The sequence below is a fragment of the Buteo buteo genome, chromosome 11, assembly GCF_964188355.1.
Source record: "Buteo buteo chromosome 11, bButBut1.hap1.1, whole genome shotgun sequence".
In the NCBI taxonomy this organism is placed as follows: Eukaryota; Metazoa; Chordata; class Aves; order Accipitriformes; family Accipitridae; genus Buteo; species Buteo buteo.
Window position 1 is genome coordinate 40,554,061 of NC_134181.1, and position 24,971 is coordinate 40,579,031.

Genomic DNA, 24,971 nt, shown 5'->3' on the forward strand with positions numbered 1-24,971 from the left:
TCACAATACCCTGTTTATACAATAACTTAATAAATTTAGCTGGGCTGCCTATTTGACAAGTAGGTGAGAATCATTCATTAAAATGCAAATGTAATCAAGATGAAATTTGGAATACATTTATTAAAGTAATTGAGCTTCAGTCAACTGTAGTCACAACACAGATTTTCAACTGCCATTCAGACAAAAGGATTTGTCTTATTTTTCTAAGTTAATATCTTTATCAGCATGAAAATCAAAAGAGTTTCCTGAGCAGTAATAATGTACCATGGAATACTTCAAGTTCTCTCTACAGGATTATATTATTATAGATAAGGGTCAATGACATGTGCAAAGGAGTGACCCAGTAGTGTACTACACATACAGAAGCAAGCATATTTTTAGTGCTTGGTGTAACTACATACTTATTAAATTACTCCTTAAATCCTTTAGGGACTCAAGGTCATCAGTTAATTGTTATACAAGGCCATTAAAGTATCGGGGAATTGAACTTTTACTGCTAAGATCTGAGATTCTTGGTGCTTTTCTTTGAGTGAGAAATGACTCATAAAAATAAAAGGAAATCATAAATGTGTCTTAATTATAATTTAGGTGCTAGAAGAAGATTAAGAAGCTATAATAACAATGCCAGAAACCTTTGCATCAGGGTAAAGACAAGCTAGATATTTACCAGTTGTTTTTATCTTCTCTTTAAGTATACCTTATTTAAGTACATTGGGTCATCATCACTAAATTCAAAGGAATCATACTAAGGGTGTATTTGTGTCTCAGAAGATCAAATTTTACAGTTAACAACCTCACATCTACTTTGTAGGTAAACAAATTCAGTGGGAGATGGTTTAAAGGAATGACATGCACTCCTGAACATGTGATGCCAAATCCTTGCTCAAGTAAAGCTGGTATAACTCCAGCCTGAACAGAATTGCTAGAAAGATAGGCAGAAGGCTGCACACCCATGTGGCTGTCCCTGTACTAAGCAACTATATTGGATGCAGTGGGTGGTGTTACAGGGGTCCTTCAGTCTCATTAACTCTTCCTGCTTATCTCCCTCTGTCCCATTCCCTGAGGTGCAAAGAAGTTGCAGTGTATTTATACCAGCTTGATTCTCTGTCGCTCTAAAGCTGAACATTATGTTATGATCATGGTGAACAAAAACTGTGAGCTGTAAGTAAAATAACTATGTATCTATCAAACAATTTACATACATATTTCTCTGATCACGGAAATTGTTAGCCACTGTTTCATAAAATGGCTTATTCAATTTTCTTAATGAATACAGCCTTTATACCAATAAAGCTAATGACTGAACATCTCCTGCTCCAGATGCTATACAGAAAGAATTTAGCCTTCTTCCAGAGGCCTATAGCCAATTGTAAATATAAATGAAACCAACGTGGCATTGCTCTGAAAACCACTGAGAGCACAGGCTTTCTAAACACAATTTCCTATATTTTCATAAAAGCATTTCAATCTGCATCTGCAACAACTCCCTACTAGACCAGTGAAAGCTCCTCTTTGGGCGTGAGGCCAGACCCTGCTGTGGGTGTTGCAAGGTGAGTATCAGCTGGGTACTGCCTAACTTGTTGCACTAGTGACAAACTGAATATGAGCTAAGGCTTCCCAGGTGAAAAGCAAGGGCAATTTTATGCACACTGCCACTTAAAAGCATTCTGAGTAAATATTTTTGATAGCAGAAAAAGTAACACAAACAACAATCCATTTCTGTATAAAACAGGAAGCATAGGAGGCAATAACTTTGACACTACAGTAAATACAGCTAAACTGTATTCTGAACATTACAGACTAAAACCATAGATTAAAACCCAGTATAATTCTTCTAAATGAACACTTAGCATTATTTGCAGTTATGCCATCGTGAGCTGTGACCCCATCACAAATCTCAAATGAGGCTAACGAGTATTTGGATCCTGAAGAATTCAAAGAAATATCCACTGAAGGAAGTGGTGAGAGCAGCAAGCTTGCTTCATTTGGATTAAACTTGAAATCTATGCTCTTACCTAGTTTTAGGGGGCACTGTGGTACTAGGTGGTCTGTGGTTTTGAACATATAATAAAATGGAAGTTCTGACAACCTGAAGTTATTAGGGATCCTACAGTAATCTCTGCAGGAGCACAAACATTAACATCTGCATCCTCATAGAATTCAATTGATTAAATGTTACTGTCCTCACTGCTGTTTCAGTTAGGATACTTATTTTTTATCATTCCAGTCCCCCCAAATACTATGTTGTGTGTATGTGCATTAACACGTCAGACTCCATGTGAGCTGTTGCTGCATTCTAATAGCTGTAGTAATTCTTGTACGTCCCTTAACTTCTGACAAGGTGGTGTAACACCTAAATAGCTAATTATTTTAAAACAGCAGGAAGTGCCAAGATAAAAGAAAATCCATATGCACACAGTGCTTTTCTGATTTACAAAGCACACACAGAACAGTAGGAGAGCAAACTCTGCATTTCTTGTAAACTGTCAACAGTGATACTGATTTATACCAGTGGAGAATCTGTTCCATTCTCTTAAATACTGGAGCTGCTGACCATTTCACTCAGTTCTTTAGTGCCTTACATTCAGCGTTGTAATCTATGCCAGTATGTCCCAAATTCATTTACATTAAGACTGCTTCACACCTTTCCTGAGTGATGTAAGGCAGTCTCATTGTAAATGAGAATTAGTGCATCGTTCACTTAAAGTATACTCAGTGAGTTATTACAGGGTGCATACGCTACCCACCTTCTGAAATTACCGAAAGCCATGGAGTTAAGTTTACATGGTGGTGAGCCTGAGCTAGAAAGTCCTACTATAAAGCTCTGCATTCAGGTCATATCTTGAAAGCTTAGCATGTAGACAAGAAAAAGCTTGCAACTATTCACAATTAATATGTAGATACTAATGTAAATTAATTACAAATTCTGGTTTGGTAGTGTTTACAGCCATGTTAGAGATTCAAACATATACATGAGGCAACGGAGAATCAGCAACACACTGGTTACTACTCCTATTTAATGGCTGAGTAATTACACAGCAAGAACCAAATGGGTAAATATTCATACATCTACCCTTCCCAAATTCAGCGAAGGCCAGATGATAATGACATTAAAATCTACCAAATGTAGTTACTAACCCATAGAAACTCAGACATATGCGATCATTTACCATACTGAACCATTAACCATTTTGGCAAGGAACTGAAGTAGTACCATATCAACATCTGTCTTGAGTAGCTGAAAACATACAAACGATCTGGAATACCCACACTATTTCAGATATAGATTCCCATTTTATTCTCCTGAAGATGAGTACAATATTCTGTACTCAAATGTCTTTAAAAAAAAACCTCCAGGATCTGCATAATGGGAAAGATGCGTATTATCACATGAAAATCTGACCATCAAATAAGTCATCTGTAGTTCACAGAAGGTTGTGCAACAAGAAATAAGGATCTTCAATAGTCAAAACAACACCCCACACTACTGTAAAAAATGTCACCAGGTGAATGTGTTAATGCATCACTACATATTTAAAGATGTCTCAGAGTGGTTTTGAATTAACTACAAAGACATTAAAATGTAGAAGATGCTGCTTCCATTGTGAAATGAGGCAGAACGTCTACTTTGAAAATGAGGAGAGGTTGTCTAACATTGAGAAGCACAAACATATTTGGCTACCTGGAGGTACGAAAACCAACCTAGAAAAAGACTGGCTTATTTTTAGTTGGAAATGTGTTCTTCTCAACCTAGAAAGAATGGAGTGCAGCAATTTCTCTTTTAAGACGTCCCAGAACACAAGAACATGCACACATACACCCCCCTCCACTTCTGCCATGCTGCAACCCCCATTCCTGTTGATCTTCATATAAAAGTTTTCTCTGGGGGTAGGCACATTTAGGTTTCCAGCTCTTGATGTCTCTGGAGAAGGACATAAACAAAGGTGAGTGGGGGAATCACTTCCAAAGCAGCACAGAGAAGACAGCTTTGTACTGATAAAGGGCAGAAAAATAAATCTGTGAGATTTCAAGGCTTTGCTTTAAACTCTTTTCCACAAAGCTGTGGGGAAACTATTACTAAAACTTCAAAAGAAAAAAATCATCTGGAGATTTCTGGGCTTTCCATTTTCTTGCTGTAAGAATGTACAATTAATAACTTTATGTTCATATTACCAATAAAAACTCACTGCTTGTTAAGTGGAACTTCACTGAGGTCCCTGATCCTCTACCAGGAAATACTACTGGTTCAAGATTTTCATGTGAAAGTAGAAACCACTCCCCATGATCTAGTGTCTTGCTTTACCACATAAAGGTATTTACAGAGCAATGACATTTTACTACTAAATAATGGAAACCCCATTTTAAGTGTTAGCTTTGTTCAAACATTCAGTGACAATGTGTAATTTTGTATGTGGCATTAGACTGTTGTGTTTAGATAGACAGCAAAATCTAATAAGCAATGAACTATTTCCACTTACAAAATTTCAAACAAACACAAACATATTTTTGCACAAAAGGAAAGGAGATTGAGACTCAAATGAACAGCCTGGAAAGGCAGAAATGTTGATGGGAATAGCAGCCTTTCCGGTGATTGATGATAAAGATAATGATTCATACATCCATACACTTAAATGGTTGTCTTTGCTCATGACTGCTGTCTAATTAATGTGAGCCATCATTCAGGTAAAAGAAAATTTTTGCTTGTGGAAAAAAAAAAATGCTGCAAACTGCCAGCAGTGACAGTGCTAGAAACATGCCAATTAAGAGTGATTTCTGCCAAGCAGCAAAAGGGCACAAAACACTAGTTTCCAAGCAACTGACATTATGAAGTATTAAATACATTGGAAACAAATATTGGCAGATAAACATTTCACCTTCTCAGTTAGTACTGCCTCAGTCTCTTCTTTGCTTCTTAACTCTACATTGCCTCTCTTCCCTGCTTTTACAGACTCCACTGTATCTTCCAGTAAACGGTATGCATTAAGAAATGCCAACTTATAAAAAACCTCTAAACACTAACATCTTTTTTGTCTGCATATATTAGAATAGGATCAGTATAGATTCACAGGAAAGGACAGACAAGGTCATAACCAAAACTCCAAAAATAACACATTTCTTGCCATTTAAAATCTTCTGGTAGTAGCTGCCATTTCAATCACAAAATTTAAATGGTTTTGTATTAAAGTCAGCTACACAGCCACTAGCAGGAAAAGAAGTAAGAGAAATGGCTCTTGGGGTAACAGTCAGTCTAACTGTTGTTGCAGGCATAAAGAATGCATTAGTAGAGGCTGGGCTTTCTGCATGCAGAGTGACTTTTAGAGATCTGCCTTCAGGAAACTTGAACCATTTTAAAGAGCCATCCAGTTTCTAATTTAAAACATAAAAAGCATCCAGTTGAATACTGTTAAACTGCCAGCAGTTTGACATTTAGTTTTATTTAACTAGCACAGCACAGTGAAACAGATGCATGGGAGCCATTTTCTTCAAACTATGGGAAATGCAATGCAGAGGTTTAACATGCCCTTTTTGCAAGTAAAGGCTTGGACTGGCTCATGGAATGGCATGGACACTTTCCCTTTGAGCTTGCAGCTCAGAGCTGTGGACTCCTAGACACCATCAGCTGAGGATGACCACAACTTGTCATTTTTACATGTGCACCTATGCTTAGATGACTGTCACTGCACAGCTTCCAGTTTCTATCACCTTTCCTACCTCCGTTTTCACACAAAGAAAGTATTTTCAGCTACTCTCATTTGAAGCAATATGCTTATTTTTAAGCACTGTTTTTTGTGGTAATGTTTAACAAGAGTATTTCCAGCACACTTGCACGGTCTTTGTGGGCTGAGTTAGTCTACAGGAGTGATTTATGGCAACCTGCTTTAATTATGGATTAACAACTACAAGCTTCCCTTGTTTGGTAATCTCTTTTGCTGTGTAACTGTTCCTACATCTTCCTACAATTTATTAGTTATAAAGATATCTACTTTCTTGGTTCTCATACAATATGTCCTCATGCAAGCATGGATTACTTAACATTATTTCCAGATCCCATTTACAGATGTCATTGGAACAAAACAATAAGAAAGGATCTCTCTCAGAGCTGAATGTCATTTCAAAGGGGCTGTACTTCTCAGGTTTGCTTAGTTTTAGAAAGAATAGCAATAGAAATGAAAACATAATTCTTAGCTCAAAGCTAAAAATATTTGAATGCTCAAGGACAAAGTGTCATTTCTGCCATACTGTATTCCACCCACTGAATCTGACATTGGGAAGTACTTAGTCAAGTAAGTCAGAGCTACTTTGTGTCTACATGGGCAATCTCCACTGGAAGTAACATTTATTGATCTACATAGGAAAAGGACTGATCATTATCTACAGATTTCCCAAATGGTTTTTCATTTTATGCTGCACAAAGATAAGCAAATTCCTTCCTAAATTTTAATCCTGTGTTTAGGTAAAATGGTATCTGAACACTGGCAGGTGTCTCCCTAAAGCAATTGGGTACAACCCATGAGTAGGGAAGAGCTGGTACAACTTTCTACTTGGCACTAGTGACTGACAGTTTTGAAAGATGAGTAGTCTGAGCAACCTCTGCATCTGTCATCATCCTCTATCATCATGAGGACTCAAGAAAGTATAAGAGAGTATTACTGAGAGGAGGTATGAGGTCATAATTATAAGGTTTATCTTCAGTTTAATTATGCTTTTAATGTGTAAGGTAGAATATTAAAGCTTTATGAATGCAGCTAAGTCTGTTCCAGTAATGACTCTTAAAACATTTTTGAGATAATTTTAAAATAATTCATACAGCTGTGCTATGTCACTGTCATCATTAAAAAACTTCCTCAGTTTGTTCCATTATACTCTTTCATACAAACAAGCTGCAAGATCATAGGCACTACTTCCTGTGAATATGTATCAATTATCGTCCAATTAAGACAACTGCTGGGTGTTCCTTTTCAATCAAGAGGAGGAAAAGCAGCAAAAAAACAAATCCACAAAGGTCATTTGTATTCACTGACTCCCTGTAGTATGTATTAGCATGCTGCTCTGCTAGCCTGACTGCTTTAATTGAAATTAAAAGTTGCTGCCCTGGAGAAGAAAACTCCACTTTTCTTCTTTCTTTCTTTCTTGCATTTTCCACTCTGCTTCTTTTTTCTAAAATAGCTCCTTTTCTATTGTCCGAAATTGTTACTAAGAAGTATTGCTGACATGTCCTTTGGGTCCAAACCAGCAGTGCAGTCATTTGCACTTGAAATTATCTTTTCCTCCAACTTCACATCTCAATATTTGGTTAAAAAGTCTGTGGGTTTGATTTCTTTGCTCTTCTTTTTTCTACATGCAGATTTAGTCAAAGTAACATTGTGCAAACACTCAAGATGAATGGCTAACATTTTCACCGTTAAAAAGTCATACAATGACACTCAAAGACCTTCCAGGCTTACACAACACAAACATTTAAAAAACAGTTAACGTGTACCTTTGATTTCCACATTTTAACTCTGTTGGATATTTTCTGCATACTAGGTCATTTGGCTACTGTGCATTTCAGAAAGTGAGTTCATATTTCAAAAAAAAAAAATCTGTTTCCCTGACTTCTCAATCAAATTTCTCCATGGCCATTACAGCTCATATCATACTTCACTTCATAAATAATATAAGATATGTGGGATTCATGATTTAATTGCCACAGTAAATAGAACAAATTATATCAGGTGTGTTACAGGATCACTATTGGGATTACAATATAAAGAATGTGTGGTATTACACAATATGACAGGCAAACTTCATTTGAGCATTTATTCAGACAGCAGTGCTTTTCAGAAACTAGTATTAAAGTGACCATTGCCTACACAAGAGCAAAAAGGCACATTTCTCCTGAGTGTACTAAGGAGCTTTGACTACACCCTGACCATGCTTCTGATCTTCAAAACCCAAAAGTGTGTAAATATATAATTTACTGTTCAGTAAATATAAAAAGTAAATATACATTTATTAGTGCGGTAGCAAAAGATTAAGTCTTCCCTTTCTTCATCTTCCATCTGTTTCAACTGTCATGGAAAACTTGTGCTCAGGAATATTTCCACCCAGGCTAGTTTTGAATGCAACTGTGAATTAAATTTAGGGGACCAGAAGAAGATGGCAGAGTTGGAGATGCTTTAACAGGTAGGTATTTTCTTACTTATCAGCACTTCAAACTCTGCTTGGGATATTAAAATGGAGTTTGGTTCTTTCCACCTTCTGCATCAGCAGTAAAAAGGATTCTGCAAGCCAAATTAGGTATTTAAGAACAATTGCACAACATCACTATCCTCTGCAGGTGTGGTGCAAGTACAACTGATCAGGACACAACAGACAATTCTGCTGATAATGTACATAAAGGAATATAATCTCATTGGTCCCTTTAGCTGTATTAGCTTCCGGAGGTGAGAAGGGTTGAAAGACTGAAATCTGGGTTTTTAATAACTCAGAGAAAAGATATGACATCAAAACACGTCAGGATCAAATCTGTTCACATCATTAAAAATCTACATTTAACATAGTTTTCCAGATTGCATTACCATTAAAAATTCAGCGGAAGGCAAATCTGCGTTTATCATAATGTGGTGCAGGAAACAGAAATGTTTTCAGTTAAAAGTAGGCTAGACTAAACACTTCATCTGTTATAGGAAACAACTGCATTCACCGAGATTAATGGGCTGGATGTCTTAAGAAGTCTTTCCCTGAAGCTTCTAATTTAGTAGGCTAGTTCTGAAAATAAAAATAAAAATCAGAGAAACAGAGGCATCACTGAAGTCTAGAAGAATAAGTAAGGCATTCAGTTGCCTGAGACACCCAAATTCCAATTGTAGATGTTCCAGTGATAATTAACCTTACATCCCCAATGTGACTTTCATAGTTTACCTATGGGAGTAATAATATTTATCCACCTAACACCTAGCAGTGCTGCAGAGATGAAGACGACAATGCTGGTATGTATTTGAGTGCTAGGCATCGCAAGGTTTATCAAACATTCCTAAAAGCGTAAGATAGTGGTAATAAGATTAAAAATTGTAAAAATTTACATGAAAATAGCAAGAAAAAATATCCCCTATATGTAAAAAAAAAAATAATTTTGCTTTCAGTAATAAAAGCAATCCTCATTCACACTCCGCCATCCATATCAATTTAAAAGCTATATATTTATGCAGTGAGTTTAGTTCAGATACATTGTCTAGTTTCCAAGCCCAATTTACAATTTACTTGACAGAGCTGCAAAGGGGTCAAGTGATTTGTACAAAGGTACATAAAAAGTTAGCTGCTCAGCCAAGAGTTAGGATCAATACCTTGACACTTCAATTATTCAAACTGTAAATTATAATGAAATGAGTGGTCCAGCTTGCTTCATCCAAACGTCTACAAATCAATTTGCTAAGACTTAAAAAATCAAGCCTTTTAATACCCATGGTGATAGTAATTTTCATCCTGTAGAACACTTGCAAGTATTTTTTTAATCCTACTCATTCGAGAATAAAGAATGTAAAGCAACCAAAAGCAAGGTCCAAAGCACCTGCAACTCATATATAAAGAAGTAAACTGATCTTTGGCAGGTTATCATCAAAAGAACTTTAACTTGACCTCGAGGAGACAATCCCACTGAAATTTAGCAATAAACAATGAATGCAGGCAGTCAAACATAACTAACAGTGGATTTATGGCAAAAACAAGTCATGCTTTACTAAAATGGCTTATCCAACCTTCAAAGTACACAGCATTTATTATTTTGTTTATGGTTTATTACTATTTTTGGCCAAGTTTATCAAGTGAAAAATTCACTAAAAGTGAATTAACAAAGTCAATAATAAAAATAATTGGGGGAAGAGAAAGATAAAAGGGAAGAATGTGAAATTTAATGTTATCGTGAATAACTAGTATAAAATTCAGAAATTGCTCTGATGTAAAAATTTGAGAATATTTAAAAACACATTATTGTGAAATGTAAAGTTCTGATTCCTCTACAGTACCACATGCAAAGAAGCTACTTTTCTCTAACTTCCTTGAGTTTTATGCAGTTACAATCTCAGCCAGACAATGCAAGAGCCTAATTTGTCTTCAATATATTATGCTAATACAATATCATGTGTTCTTGACTGCCCTATTTGCTTAGATTTAACCTAATTAATAATTTTTATATAGATGTCTGTCTTATTGCTGCTTGCTTTAATTCAACTACTTTTATTGAGTGAACACTCTTCAAAGACTTTAAGTCTAGGAACCTTGTAAACACTTGTGTAATCTGTACCCTGCTGGGGCTGGCAGTGGTAATTTGTCAGTTTTATTTGCAGCAGGCTGTTGCTAAACCTTGCCAGATGTAAATCATCTTTTCGTACTACTGCTTGCTGTTTCAGTTGCAAATGAATCTCATTTCTTAGCTTAACACTCACATCAGGAAAGTTAGAAGATTCCAGGAAAATTTAGAAAACCCTAGAGTCACCTACTGCAAGGCTTATTATGCAGTTTAGCAACTGTTTAAGCTAATACTGAGAAAATAGAGTGAATGGTCTCTGTAGGCAAGTTTGGAGTGCAAGCAGAATGTGTGATTGCAACAGAAAAGCATATTCAAGCCTCAATCTTGTCAACTTAAGCACCACCTGCAGTGACTATGGTGAAACACGGGTGACAACACAGCCTAAGTACATTTAAGAGTATGAGTGCCTAAATGGGAGAGTACTCTTTGCTAAAGCCTATTACCAATAGACCCTCCTGGTTTTTGGGTTTTTTTTAAGTGAGACCATAAGAAATGCCCTGCTGGGACAGAAGTTTATTGTGTCTAGTGGCAACAGAAGATACTTTCTAGGAAAAGCATGAGCACCCAGCTACTTTCTGTGGTCAGTCCCATAAAACAACGGTTGCTGTCCAAACTCTGCTGGCTAAAAGGTATATAGGATCCCAAATCCATATCTTATTATAACAGCTCACTATCCATCAAGGTAAGTGGCACAAAAATCATTCCTTCCATGTCAGCATCTTCCTGAGACTCAAGTTGGTAAATTTCAAATGAGTCCACACAGGTGTTCCTATAATAGTGGTAGATATTTTCGCTATGATTTTCTATCATGTAATATCACATTATATATCCTAACATTGCTCATTTTTTTACTACTTTATTACCAAATCTTGGCACAACACTGTGTCATGCAAAAGATTGCAAAGAAGTAACAAGCATCTTTATAAAGAACATTAAAACAATATAGTATTGATATAGACAGAGCTATCAATCATTCATACATTCATACAGCATTGACAACATTTTGAGTCTGCATAAAGCCTATAAAGGAAGAACTGTAAACTATCTTTTCTAAGCTGTTAGTACATTTGATTATTTCATCTATGATTGAACTGCTGCCACTACAGAACCAAAGATTCCATTAGCATTGACTGGCCCAATTCTGTGCGCTCTGGATTCCCTTACCTTGAGTGAGCTAGAGCTTTACTAAGAGTCTTCAGCTCCTTCCCTGTTTCTCTAAATGGGGGGACCCTCTTCACTGGTTCTGGTGGATCAGACTGAAAGTGATCAAATTGAAAATAAATATGACAGTATTAATTAAGAAGAGCTTAGCATAGAGAAGGTATGTGCAGTCTCAGGGTTCAGTTTTAATCACCAAATATTTTCTGAGATGGTCATCTTCTGGGACAGCATTGTGTCATTTCACAAGCATGTAAACAAGTCTTACATGATACTGCTGTGCATGCCCATGTGTACCTGTGTTCCAACAGCTTTTAATTCGTGGGCTGACTTCAAGTTTGACAGAGATCTTTACAGGCAGTTAAGCACTCATGAGCTTCATTAAACTACGAGACAGGAAGAAGAGATTGTTCAATGGCCTAGACTTAAGGAATGACTGCTGTGGGTGCTTATGCATTAACAAACTACAAAAAGCATGCATAGGAGAAAAATCTTTTAGAAGTCCCAACCCAGAAAAATTTTCAAATCAGGCTCAAAACAAGGAGAATAACATCTGTAAAAAACAAAACAATAAGAAAAGCTCCACAGACATAGCTGGTTTCAGAGCACAGAACATAATGGTTTTATTATTTTCTTTCTCTCATTTTTTAAGAGTGTACAAACCAGGTCAGCAATTTTACGTAGGGGAATTAAAATCACCTACTTAGTATATTGTTCAAAATGCCTGCAACATTTTTTCTTCTGAGTAGCTATGGAACTGAAATACATGGGAGATGAAAGCTTATATTTGTTGTTGAACTAGCCCTGGCTTAGCAGTAGTACCCTTGGGGTTTCCAGAGAACAGCTGCATCAATTTCATAGAATTATGATTGCATGCTGTGCATATGCAGTGTTTTTGCATGTGTTAGGTAATAAAATAAGCAGCTAAGGCAGTGCTCAATGTGCAAAAAGTACATGGCTAGATTGCTATCCATTGGAAGGCATAGTGCTGGTGTGCAGAGACTGAGGTGCAGCCCAAGGTATTCCTTGAGGCAGTTCCGTGCATTTCATAAATATCCTAAGGTGTCCAGAAAAATAAATTCCTGGTAAAGGAAATAAGGAAGATCCTTTATTATGCACCTGGGAGAGTATACAATAGGATATTGCAGATCTCAGTTGGATCTGTAGAGAAAATGCTTGCCTACTCAAGAGAGGCTACAACTTTTACTTCAAATTGTTATGCATATCTGAGTGTACCATTCTTGGTTGCTGAAACAATTGGTACTCTGTATGGACAACAGCTTCTATGATAAGATTGAGCTGCATACTTCACTCTTTCTTAGTACATTTTTAGCTTTAAGAGAACATTCTGGAAAGTGCAAACAAATGAGATGTGTAGATAAAAATAGTAATTGTAAACGAGAACTGAAAAGAGAAAAAACAATAAATGAAGGTGGTTGGTGGAATGTTTCTGGTATTCAAGCCAGAGTGCTTCTGCCAGTAAAACAGCTGGCAAGGCTGCACCTTTCAACAGGACTTCCACAGCACATCTTACTTTTCAACTTTGTTAGCTTCCAACAAATCTGACTGTTTTGAGTTAGATAAAAAAGGAAATCAAATATTATGTTATGATAGGTGAGATGTTACTGGATGCTAAAGTCAGGCTACCACTTGTGCTTGCTTTCTTAAAGAAAAAAACTAAAGAAAGAATTAAAAAAAATAATTAGTGTTAGTTGTCAGTTTTCATATAATTGCAAATGTAGCATCCTTTCTCTTTTGTTTACATTTTATTTTTCTCTTTTAAAAAAGGTTACAATCTAATCAGCTGCCTGGCATTCAGTTTTGTTCTAAAGAGAAAGGAGATGGATCAGATTTTAAATAAGCTAACAAAGACAACATCATGAAAAAGTAAATAATTTTGCTGGATTGTCAAATAAAATTCAGGTACATTGTTAAATGCATACAGAGAAATTAAAATGTGTTTTAATTCCAACATTTTATTCATATTTACAAGGCCTGCATTGCTTTGGGATAGATAGGCCCGCCATGCAACAATACAGAGTTAGTGTAATTTGTGGCTAAGTACACATCGAAATAGAGCATACGCTTGGGTAGTCTTGGATGAATTAGAACAGACTCACCACAGTAACTGTTCTGTGCTGACCAAAAACTGTCATTTAAGTAAAATTATCTCCAAGCCTTTCAGTATTTAAAATTGTAGGTTAAGGTCACACCAGGCAAAGGCTTAAAAACCAGCTATAGGCTAGGTCTTCAACAATTGTTAATTTGTGCAGCTCTACATAACACACAAAGGAACAGCTCTTTCAGCTTCAGGTTTTTGAGATCTAAGCATGTGCAATATTGACCTATGTACTTTAGTAAAAATATGATTTTTTAAAATAAAAAGTAATTTTGAATGTATTAGCCATTTCTGTGCTAAATTGTAATATAGTTTAAAGGTCAGTCTTCTAGAATTGACACATGGAATAACTAACACAGCTAAACTGAATTTTCAGAACACTATTTTTACCAAATTACAATAGAACCCTACATCTCACTTCATCATCAGTGATTTTTTTCTGATAGCTTCAGGAAGACTTTTATTAGATAAAACCTATGAAATGTTCATCAGTCAGCAGAAGGCTGGTTCCTTAGCTATAGTAATCCTTTAAACCTTGAATTCAGCAAACAGACATCTATATGAATAATTAAAACATGATGTTTGTCTGTTGCCTTCTTTAACTTCATCTTGAATCAAAGCTTCACCAGTAGTCTCACCTCTGGATTGAAAGAGCACTTGTTAGTAGTAACCTCAGCCACTTCTTTGAGTGGTTTTTCCTGCACATCTTTTTTCACTGGTTCCTAAGAAATGAACAAAAACATGTAACCATATTTGAAATACTGCCAGTTACCCATACTGTAGCAGGTCATAGTTTTCATAACTAAGTGGTGCAAATAAATTTTTCTACAGAGATGCAAACTAAAGCAAAAATAATGGCTAGTCAATTGTAGAATAACTTAAAATATCAGTAAATAACTTTGGTGCGCAAATAGATTCTCATATGAAGTACCGGCTGACAAGCTACTTTGCAAAATGAATACATACTTTCTAAATTACTATGCTTAAATGCTCCAAAAATGTAACTTTTCTCTTGGAAGACTGTTATATAGACTACTGTGCCTAACATAAAAAGAAAATCCAATTTCTAAAACCAGGAATAGAAAATTACTTACCTGTAATTGCTCTTCCCTGAAGATACACACTGTGATAGACCACTATTCTTGGGTCTGTGCTTTCACCCACAAGGAAGGCACAGACTCATAAAAAGCCCTGAAGCCAAGCACAAGTACACTTTTAGAACTCCTTCAACCATCAGTTTATTCAAGTGGAAGGAAGACATATTCCCTCCTATTAAAAAAAATTGTATAGGTAGATTAATAAAAGACTTTAGATCACTCAGCAGTGTATGGTGCTCAGGCTAAAAGGATATGAAAACACTAATTCCTTTCTGCACTAGTTTTAGATCAAAGACCTAATTTACTGATTCCAAGCAAAGCAAAGCTGGAGGCCCTAGCAAGTTGCATCCATATAGTCAGGGTAGAGCCAACATACAAAAAAGGCTGCACAGCAGACTCAAAGCTGCGGCTGAAATACTTGCTACGCTGTATAGCTTTTGCACAGCAGAGCAAAGCCTGGAAATATTCAAGTATTTAAAAAAAATAATAATTAAAAGCAGAGCATTTTGCTTGTTGGAATCTTGACTTGAGAAGGCACAAAATTCTTTCTGAATTTATGTTCCTATGTAACATTTCAGCAGAACAAAGGTTCAAAGCGTAAGGAACGGTATTTTCACTCACTGGAGAACTGAAGATACCAATGTTCTAATATAATGACTGAGGCAGCCCACAAACAAGTAGAAAACTTGGGTGTGTGGGGGGGTGGGTGTGTGGGGAGCAAACTCAAACCCAAAATGGTACTAAGAGCAAAGTAGCTGTATTGGAAAGATTTTCTGCAGCCAGAGTGTAAGGATGAACTAATGAAATGTCAAAGACAAGTCTGAAGGCTCCACTGTTTCATGCAATTGGGCACACTTGGCCAAGATTGGTCAGCAGCAGAGACAGATGGCAAATTGACACTGCTCAGGAGCACAAGTCTTATAGAGGGCTACCAATGAACCTCAGAGTCCGCCTCAGTGATCGTGAAAAACTCATTCATGCGTCGAACAAGAGAGGAATCATTTTATAGCCTGAGTCAGCACCCATACTTCACCTGTAGGAAATGCTAATCAGAGATTACTGGGGATGAGTACGCATTTGGTATGGAAAATCTGTTACACTGAACTCTAGGGAAAATAAAAATTAAGTATTTGTCATTACATAAATCTAATCATCAATATTTGGTTTATTTTTTCCCAGAGATCAAAGTGTATTTATTTTAACTATGTGTAGTAAGAAGGAGATTCTGAATACTGAATATCTTTGTCTGTGAAAACAGGCTTTCAGAAGTAGACTGGATTTTAGAAATGAGTTGTCAAACAAAACCCTTTAAAAAAAAAATCATTTCCAGCATAAGAAGTCTGAAATATTTGTAACTTCATTCCCATATATTAATGAACACAAATGATCTATCCAGAACATAAATAATGCTAAAAGACAAATAATTATTTCATCTGATTTACCCTTCTAAATTTCAGGGTACTCTTAAAGGTAGAAAGGTGCCAGATGGACAGAACAGAAGACTTTGTAGGTGAAACACCTTCAGAGAAGCTAGCTCAGAAGCAGTTTGGTTTTAAATTTGGAAAAGTTTTCATATTTGGGGCAATATTTAACTTGTATCAGGGCACATATTTTTTTGAGAGTACAATGAAAAATCCAAGGAATTCTAAGTATTTGGACATTCTTGAATCCTCTTTCTCCTTTTCTGTTACTATTTCCATATGGCTATCTTCTCTGCATTGCATGTCTATTTGTAATCTGTAATGCGAACTACCACACCATCAACCCATAACACAAGAAGCAACAAAACCCCAAACTGTAAACTTGTGTCAGTTTTCTCATCATCTCTGCTCTGGGAATAGCATGCAGCAGACTGATGCTGGTGGAACTTTTTTTTAACTGCACACAATCTTTATTTAAAGAGAAAGCTAGAAGAAATTTGATTTGGACTTGGAGCAGAAGCATTTTACACTCCAGGAACTGCAGAATTTCCAGTCTGCTTTCCTCCTGACACTTTTTTTTTTTTTTCCAGAAGCAGCAAAAAGTTGACAACAGCCAAGTGCCACTGCTTTTACAGCTGGCAATGCCTTGAGTGACATGATTAAAACCAATTAGAGTCTCTCAGTATAACTTACTATTCAAGGGAAGAAAGAGTGGTGGAATGTAGCCCTAAGGTTTCAATGGCTTGAAAGCACCAGTACACTGACCACCAGTATAGGGTCTGGAGCCATTTAGCTATATTCAAGTGTCTAATGCCACAGAGCACTGAAGAAAGGTTTTCTCAGGTGCAACATTTCCCTGCATCCTACCTCTGGCCAGCCAGCTCTGCCAGTTCATGAGGAAAGGAAAAAGAGCTGTGAACCTACCTAACCTTTGCACAGTTGCTCAGGGAGGGAGGTATCACAAACACCACCCCCTCCACTCAGGCACTGATAATGTGATTCAATCAGCCTTATCATAGAAACAGAAGGGAATAGCTTCCTTTTCTACAACATTATCTTTCATTACAATGTCAAGTATTGAAAAGGTGCAATCTGCGCTTAAAACAGTAACAGTACATAATTATAGAAAAGTAGAACTCAATTTGCAGTGCAGATAAAAAATGAAAGATGACAATACTGGTGTGTCTAATTTGTTAAACTCAACAATATATCATCATGACAATCTGAGTTTGGGTGTTGTTTGTTTGTTGTTTTTTTTAATGTTTCCAACTTATGAAGATTTTCATCATAGTTCATCTAATTTGCTTTTAAGCCATCAAAAGGCCTGCTTCAGTGATCATTTCCGGCTTTCATTATAGTGAAGTAACAAAATCTCATACAACTCCATATGTAAGAAACAATAATTAAAAAAAAAAAACAAACAACAAAAATTATGAAGTAATATATGAAACATCTTAAAGTGAGATTCCATGAGGAAATGACCCAAAAGTTTTCCATGAAAATTATTACGGTCATTTTTCTTGAGACCACATCCAGCAGCTCTAGGTAAAATGAACTACAGCCATACTGCGGTAGGTGGAGCTCGATGCCACCTGATTGTCTATAGTGGACCTGGAGGCAATCCCTTTCAGTGCTACTATCACAGGTGGCTAAGGGCACACAGGAAGCCCTGGCATTCCTGCTTACTGCCTTAGACAGCTCCTCTTTGTGTGTCCTCTTCATCTTTAGAAAGAAAATTGAAGGCTCTTAAAGTATTTTTGGATTAACAAATTATTCTGAATAGCTTGTTTCAGTAGAAAACCACCTCCTGCAGACTCTAGATTTTAACCTAACAATTCCCAAATACTTCCACTTACTCTTCTAAATAATTCTGGAGATTAAAAATTGTTCAACTCTCACAAATCCTTCCTTTTATTAAAAACATTCCCTCCATTTCACACACCTGTCATCTTTGCAGATGTCATTCTGTAAGCCTTGAGAATTTCCAGCTTTCTTATCCAAATCTTTTTGTGGAAATAGCCTGAGTTGGTGGTGTATCTGCCAGCTATAGATGGAGAATTGAGGAACAATAAGCATGCTTTTAGGTTGTACATTTTCTTTTTTTGTTGTTGTTGTTGTTTGTTTAAGCTGGTGGAAGAACCTTGTTTCCTTTGCAATTCCTGAAGTTTTTTCATTCTGGGTAACTCATTAAGTTTATATGTTGTCAAAAATAGCAGATTGACACACCTATTGCACTCTTCTTTCTTCTAATATATCACTTGAATAGGAGCATTATGGTTACATTTGCAAACTGTGAACGTGTTTTGATGAAAATAAATCAGCACAGCCCCATCACAAGCCAACATTTAGTCATCCAAATGCAAGATTGACTTGGTGAAATATATTTTTTAATTTTACAAAAATGTTTAGAAAGCTTTTGGGAAGCACTACATGTAGAGATGACTACTTCTGTTCTGCAAGTGGGATTCTAAGTGTTGAATTTTAAAGGTAGTATTCTAGCCAAGTACTCAGGATTTTTTTTTCCCCGTTTCTTCTTTTAATGCTGCTGCTCAATACTGACCCTTTCTGCCCTTTCACTACAATGTGGGAACATGGAACAGACATCAGGACCAAAAGAGAATTTTCAATTAAACACAAGAAGCTCCAAGGCAAAGGACTTCACTAAGAATATATTGCAGAAAATTAAGATTTCTTTAAGAGTAATGCTATTTTAGTGCTTCAGCCTGAAAAAAAAAAAAAAGCCACAACTAAATCTGCAGATATAAATATATATCAGCATCAAAGACAAGATACCTGATTTGTTAAGGTTGTGCTGTACCATATCAATAATGCAAAGCACTTTGCAGTTGAGAATCTCTGTTGCCAAGGAGAGCACTTGATAGGAGCTACTGCAGCAGCTTCCATTCCTTGGTGTCTGGTCAGAAATGGTCCCAATATCAACGGAAAGGGGCATTCATTCCACTGTTTTACCATGGGTAGTTTTAATGAGCGAGGGAGTTCCAGTCCTGTTAGGTCTTCTACACTCCAATGAACACATTACTGTCAATATAGACATATCAGGAAAATGGAAGGAGACAGCTGAAAAGTGAGAGAGAGGTTGTCTGCTAGTGAAGGCATGAGAATGAAATTCGGAATAAGTAGATTTAATTTCACCTCTGTCAGAAATTTCCTCTGACATGCTAAATAAAACATTTAACACCTCATCCCAGCTAGCAGAACCTTTTTTTTTTTTTTAAACACTACAATGAATTTTAGTACAAACTCCACAGCTCATTGTGCCTCTACTCCCCATGTCTGAAATGGGAAAAAAATAACACTTCTCCTTCACCAACATCTGTGAAGTATTCAGATATTATAGTGATGGAACACCTATGTACAGAAAAAACTGTTATTTTCACAGCAAACCCAGCTCAAATAGTTTGGTATTTTTTATTTCATCAATTTCCCTCCTTTTCTTGTATTCCTTGGGGAAATCCCCTTTTTATTTTCTTGTCTCCAAAGAACACTTACCTAATTCTGACAACTTTGGTAAGTTTCATAAAATAATTAGATCAAATTAATCTCAGTTGTACTACCATTGTTATCAGTGCATTTACCCCACCGTTACTTTTAACCCCTTAAGCAACTACATTATTTGAGCTGCCATCTTTATCATCTCCATGAACTCTTTTCATTAAGATGATTTGAAAATTTTGAAATGTGCCATTGGAAGTCAATGTAAATAAGCAAGCAAAAAAAATTATCACTTCTGTATGACATTTCTCTATACTGCTTGTATTTCTGTCTTCTGTTTCTCTCATTTACATGGTCTCTGGGCAATGTGCCAGTAATTTAGGTACATGCAACACTCCTAAAGCCTTTTATTCACATTTTTGGTTGCATACTGGCAATGATAATATTACTCAGCTTTAGCTAACATTTTCTAGATATTTCCCCCTACTGAAGTCAGAATTACAAATGTCCTTGCTAAATCTTCTTCCAGAAGACCAAGTGTCCCAAAGGCATTTTGGATTGCCAAAAATCCATTCTACTACAAATTAATGTAATCTGCGCTAAACTGAAAAAAGAAAATCCTTTTGCACCACAGTAGTGCTCACTTCCTTCTTGCATTTAGCAGAGATTAAAATAGATTACAAGAGTACTGAAAAGAACCCTTTAGGCACAAAGGACACTCAGAAAGCAGAAACATCTATAAAGACCTCTAAAAAATTAGTTTCTTACTTCTGCTAGTCTAACACAGGATTTCTTATTGGAATGCTATGCTAAAAACATGAAAGTTCATGAACCAAGGCAGGAGTACCTAATAAAATTATCAGATCAATATCTGCTACAGCACAGACTCTCTATTCAATCCAAAAGTAACAAGCAAAAAAAGAACATGCTATTCTGTTTTATTTCATAGTGAGAACAAAGTTAATTTGGGGGAAGACACAGCTGGAGAGCAGAGTTACCAGCCTCAGGAAATTCAAGGAAATGTAATTGAGAACAAATTATCTCTTTAATTACTTTTGACCAAATCAATAAAAACCATGGAATAAGAAGCATGATGACTGCCACCTGGTAGAGGACAAAGGACACCAAAGTTGAAAATTACCACAAAACCAGAACACAGCCACGTTAAGAACAATAAAAGCACTTCTCTTACAGAAGGAAAAAAAAAAAAGAGAGGGTGAAGGATATTAGTTCAATAAACAAGCAGTGCATGCAGAAGTTAATGGTTGGTTTTGGCCACTGCTCACTGTTCTCAGCTGTAAAGATTGTTAACTCTTTACTATGTTGTTTGAATTTCAAGTTGTCCCATCATTACTCAGAGATCAGAAAAAAAATACCCCAAATGCCAAGACGTCCTGTTTCCTTCTGAACTTCCATAATTTCTCCCATGCTGACTTTTATTTACTAAATACCAATGTAGGAATTATTTATTATTTAAGGCACAGCACTTATTCTTGTCAGTGTGTTAATAAAACAGAGCAAGATCTTACCTCTCCTTTGGCTTCATTCCCAGATATGAGTAGTAATACTCGCATCTGGAGGTCACAAATGTGTAGCTAAGCTCTGAGTGTGATGGATGGGACAGTCTTCTGGTTAGGCAGAGATGGAGGGACTACAGGGGCTACAACAGCATCCAGTAGCAGTGAAGACTCCAAAGCCTATCTATCTATAATACTTACATGGTCCCCATTACTGTAGTAGTTTAGCAGTTTACCACCTTTAAGCCATCAATCCTCACAACATTCTCGTCAAGTAGGAGTGTGGTATTATCCTCTTTGTATATATGAAGAATAAAGGTAGAATGAGATAAGTTACTTGTTCTGGTCACATAAAATGTATACAAGAAGAGCGGGGTATTGAAAGCAGGTCTGTGAAGCCAAAAGCTTGCATCTTAGTCCGGAAGTCCCAGATCCCCTTCCACAGTCTGAATCCTACAGCATTTGTCAGTGTCACTGAAGAACATTGAAGGAGGCAAATTTCTGAACCTCCTCCTTTCTCCTCAACCATGTTTTAGTTTAACATTCCACAGCTGTTCTTCATGTGGATGCTGAGCACTGAAGTTTAAGTGGATTTCAGATGTGCTGTTGACACCTTGCCCTCTGCCTTTTTCTGTCTTATCGCAACTCCTCATGGTCCTTAAGATCTTCAGAGTTTCAAACAGTTCCTTTAAAAGTCTTGGCATTTATATGTAAGCAGGACAATCTGTTTTTTTTATGGGCTGGGTAAAAGAAATTTCACTCTAAGGTGACCTTTGCTTGCATTTTTTTCTTGGAGGGAAGCAGAATGGCTATTTTCAATCTCCAGAATTCTGCATCTAGATTCATAGCAAATATGCTGGGATGACTGGCTCAACCGACCCATTAGCGAACCCTTCACAAGGTGTCTGACAGTGATTATCTGCTTTATCCTGCTTCGCAGTAGAGCCAGTTTAGCTCGAGATGAAATTCTATTTTCTAGTAGAAACCAAGTTTCACAGCACCAAGGAAGTAGCATTAAGGTAGCCTGTAGCTAAGCACTAATTTTTCTAGGACATTCCTCTGCTGCTTTCTCACAGGATCTTATAGTTAGTTACTTCAGCTGGCAATGGCAAAAGACTGCAAAATACTAAACTGGATCAGGAGCCTGAGACAAAGTACACTACTGTGTAATAATCTTCACACCAACCTGTGCTCTCTGAATAGCTTAAATGTTTCACAGAAGTAAAATTAGAATTAGCAAAAATAGAGGCCTTAAAACCAAATAGTTCTTTACCTTACAAAAAAAGGTAAAGAAATTAGGTGGTTTAGGAAGATGTCAATATCTCATTGATTTTTAAGCGGTAAACTGTCTTTTTGAGATACACTCTTTCCCTAGCAGTAGCTAATTCCTTCTTCCTCTCCTGCCCAGCTTATACCTTAAACTCAAGTACTAAGTCCTTCACACAGGGGTAGTATATCATCCCAGTCCCACCAACGCCGGTTATGTGTAAACTCTACACAACAGACAGAAAAGACAGGATGGCGATGAAGGATCAATCCAGCAAATGCAGTGCCTTTGCTCTCTAAAACCACAGCCACATTAGCTAGAATTTCAAAATTATTGAAAATTCAATATTACAACACAATTTTTCCCCCCAGCAATATATGTCTTATAGTTTTTGAATAGGTCTTATTAAAGTGCACACATGCCTAAAAAGTTATTTACTTTTTCAGTGGAACAGAGGTGACTTCTACTAAAAGTATGATCATTGGCCCAGGAAAAAAAAAAATAAAAAAAAAATCCCAGAAAGATGAGCTACACTCTATTTCACTGTCAGACCTACAATGGAAAAAAATTTCAAGTGACAATATAATGCAGAGAATGCAGTGAGATACGCTATATAGCCCGAGGTAAACGAAAGTGGCTTTGGAGTCTTTTTTTCTTGTCAGTTGCTGTAGCCCACTTAGCAAATAAATGGATTTGGGGCCACAACCATTATCATCACTGCATCTATTCCTGCAGAAATGCATTCTCTGAGAGAGAGAGGTCCTGAGGTCCTGGGAGCAAACATGAACCACTCCTACTGGTTTTGTCGATAAACAGAAAATATCATTCTGCAAAGACTGTTAAGCAAGCATTTTTCATAAGATCTAAAATAATTTGAAACCCCAACAACAAAAAAAATCCACATTAAAAAATACAATATAACAGGCTTCCTGGCACAATTTTCTCAAACAACAGCTGGCCAAGTATGCCAGACTCACAGGAAAGAAAGAGCTGGCTGTGCTTTCTAAAGGACATTATTTCAAACAAACTAGATCTCAGAATTCCCTTGATCTTAAGAAAGCAGAAAAATCTTTTTAGTTGGCATTGGGACAGCAAAACTATTGGTAGAATGAACAACTAATTATGGTTAAATTCACCTCTGGAAGGAATTGGGGATGCATAAGCAAGCCCAGCTTTGCCTTGTAAACAGAACACACAGTGGATCAGTCCCAAGAACTTCTATCTCAAGCTCCAAGACCCTTACTTCCATAAATTTTTATAAAACCTCTTTCATGACAGAAAGTAGAGTTCAAAATTATCAGCTTTATGTGGGCAATTTTGCTTTACTGATGTCTCAGAACACCTGATAGCTTATGTTAGTAAGGTTGGTTTATTAGAATTCATTGCATCCACCTGTATTTGAGGTTTTTAAAGAAAGGAGGGGGGGAGAGAAAGGGCTTAGAGAATTTTCCTGGTAGAGTCAAATTACTAGATGTTAAGTTCCTAATTACATGAGCTAGCTCTGTGTCTACCCAGCAGCTAGCTTTGTGTCTACCCAGCACTTATTTCTAGAATGTCTCAACCTGATGAGGTATGCTTATTTTTTTCCACATAGACAAAGCCAGCCAAAGTCTGGAAGCCATCTGACATGAACAATGATTTGTTAGAAGCCTCACAGCAGACTAAGTTCTGATCTCTGGGCAGCCAGACCCAGAAGTGGTTCACGCCCTGTGTATAAGGACAAGGTGATTTTCGGAAATAGTTCTTAAGGAGGATGGGCAGGACCAATGAAGGCTGGGAACAGCAATATCATGGAAAACCACACCTTTATTTGATTAAACGTCTTAGCTTCCAGAGCTCTATGACCCTGGTTGCTCAGACATCTGCAAAACTTCACACTTTACAGTCAAACAAACATTTATTTTGATACAAGGTACTAAAGTAAAAGTGGTACAAAATGTATTCATCATTTCCATGATTAAAATTGGTTACTCTCAGATAACAGTAGAATAAGTTTAGGTGCTTGTGTGTGAGCAACTGAAGAGCTAGAACTGCACTAATCAGAGGTCTAAAACACTATAATTGACTGTCATTTCAGATTGCATGACCCTATTTGTTTGCAAGGAATATGCTAAAATGTCTTTTACATGATTCTTCTCTAGAGAAAAGCTGCGAATAACTGGAATAGCTATGGTGATTTTTGCTTGTATTTTTATACTTGCAGGATGCAAAAATAAGCCAATAATCTTAATCTCTATCCTAGGCTTTACTTTGTCCTTGCCATAGTAAGAAGAATGGACATTACTGAACCACTTTCACAGTAAAACTTTAAAAGGTCTCTTAGTAATGAACTTTCTTCCTGTGCTAAAGACTGAGGGTTTCCTATCCAGGTTTGTGCAGAAGAGATCTATCTTTGACTTCTCCAATCATAGATCATTTGATTTACTCAGAACTAAGCTGAGCAGCATTCAGTCACATCAACATACATACTTACCAAAGCCCTGTTGCAGCAGACAATTTATTTGGTCCATATACCTAGTTTGGTAAGAAGCTATAAAGTCTAGCATAGTCTAATCAGTGTGAAGGTTAAAGGTCTGAGGAGTCTTCAGGATATGTCAAGAATCTAATTTCTGGACAATCCATATGGATAGTCTAGAATTAGCTGTGGGACT

At 36.7% G+C, this 24,971-nt stretch overlaps 1 protein-coding gene across 1 annotated transcript in view; it reads right to left on the minus strand.

The window, feature by feature from the left end:
- Nucleotides 1–24,971, minus strand: part of CCDC60 (coiled-coil domain containing 60) — a 64,859-nt gene that overhangs the window by 23,972 nt on the left and 15,916 nt on the right. The window contains exons 2-3 of the mRNA XM_075041809.1: nt 14,204–14,287; nt 11,453–11,544 (exon numbers count right to left, since the gene is read on the minus strand). Coding sequence (XP_074897910.1) covers nt 11,453–11,544; nt 14,204–14,287 — 176 coding nt within the window. The remainder of the gene's footprint in view (nt 1–11,452; nt 11,545–14,203; nt 14,288–24,971) is intronic.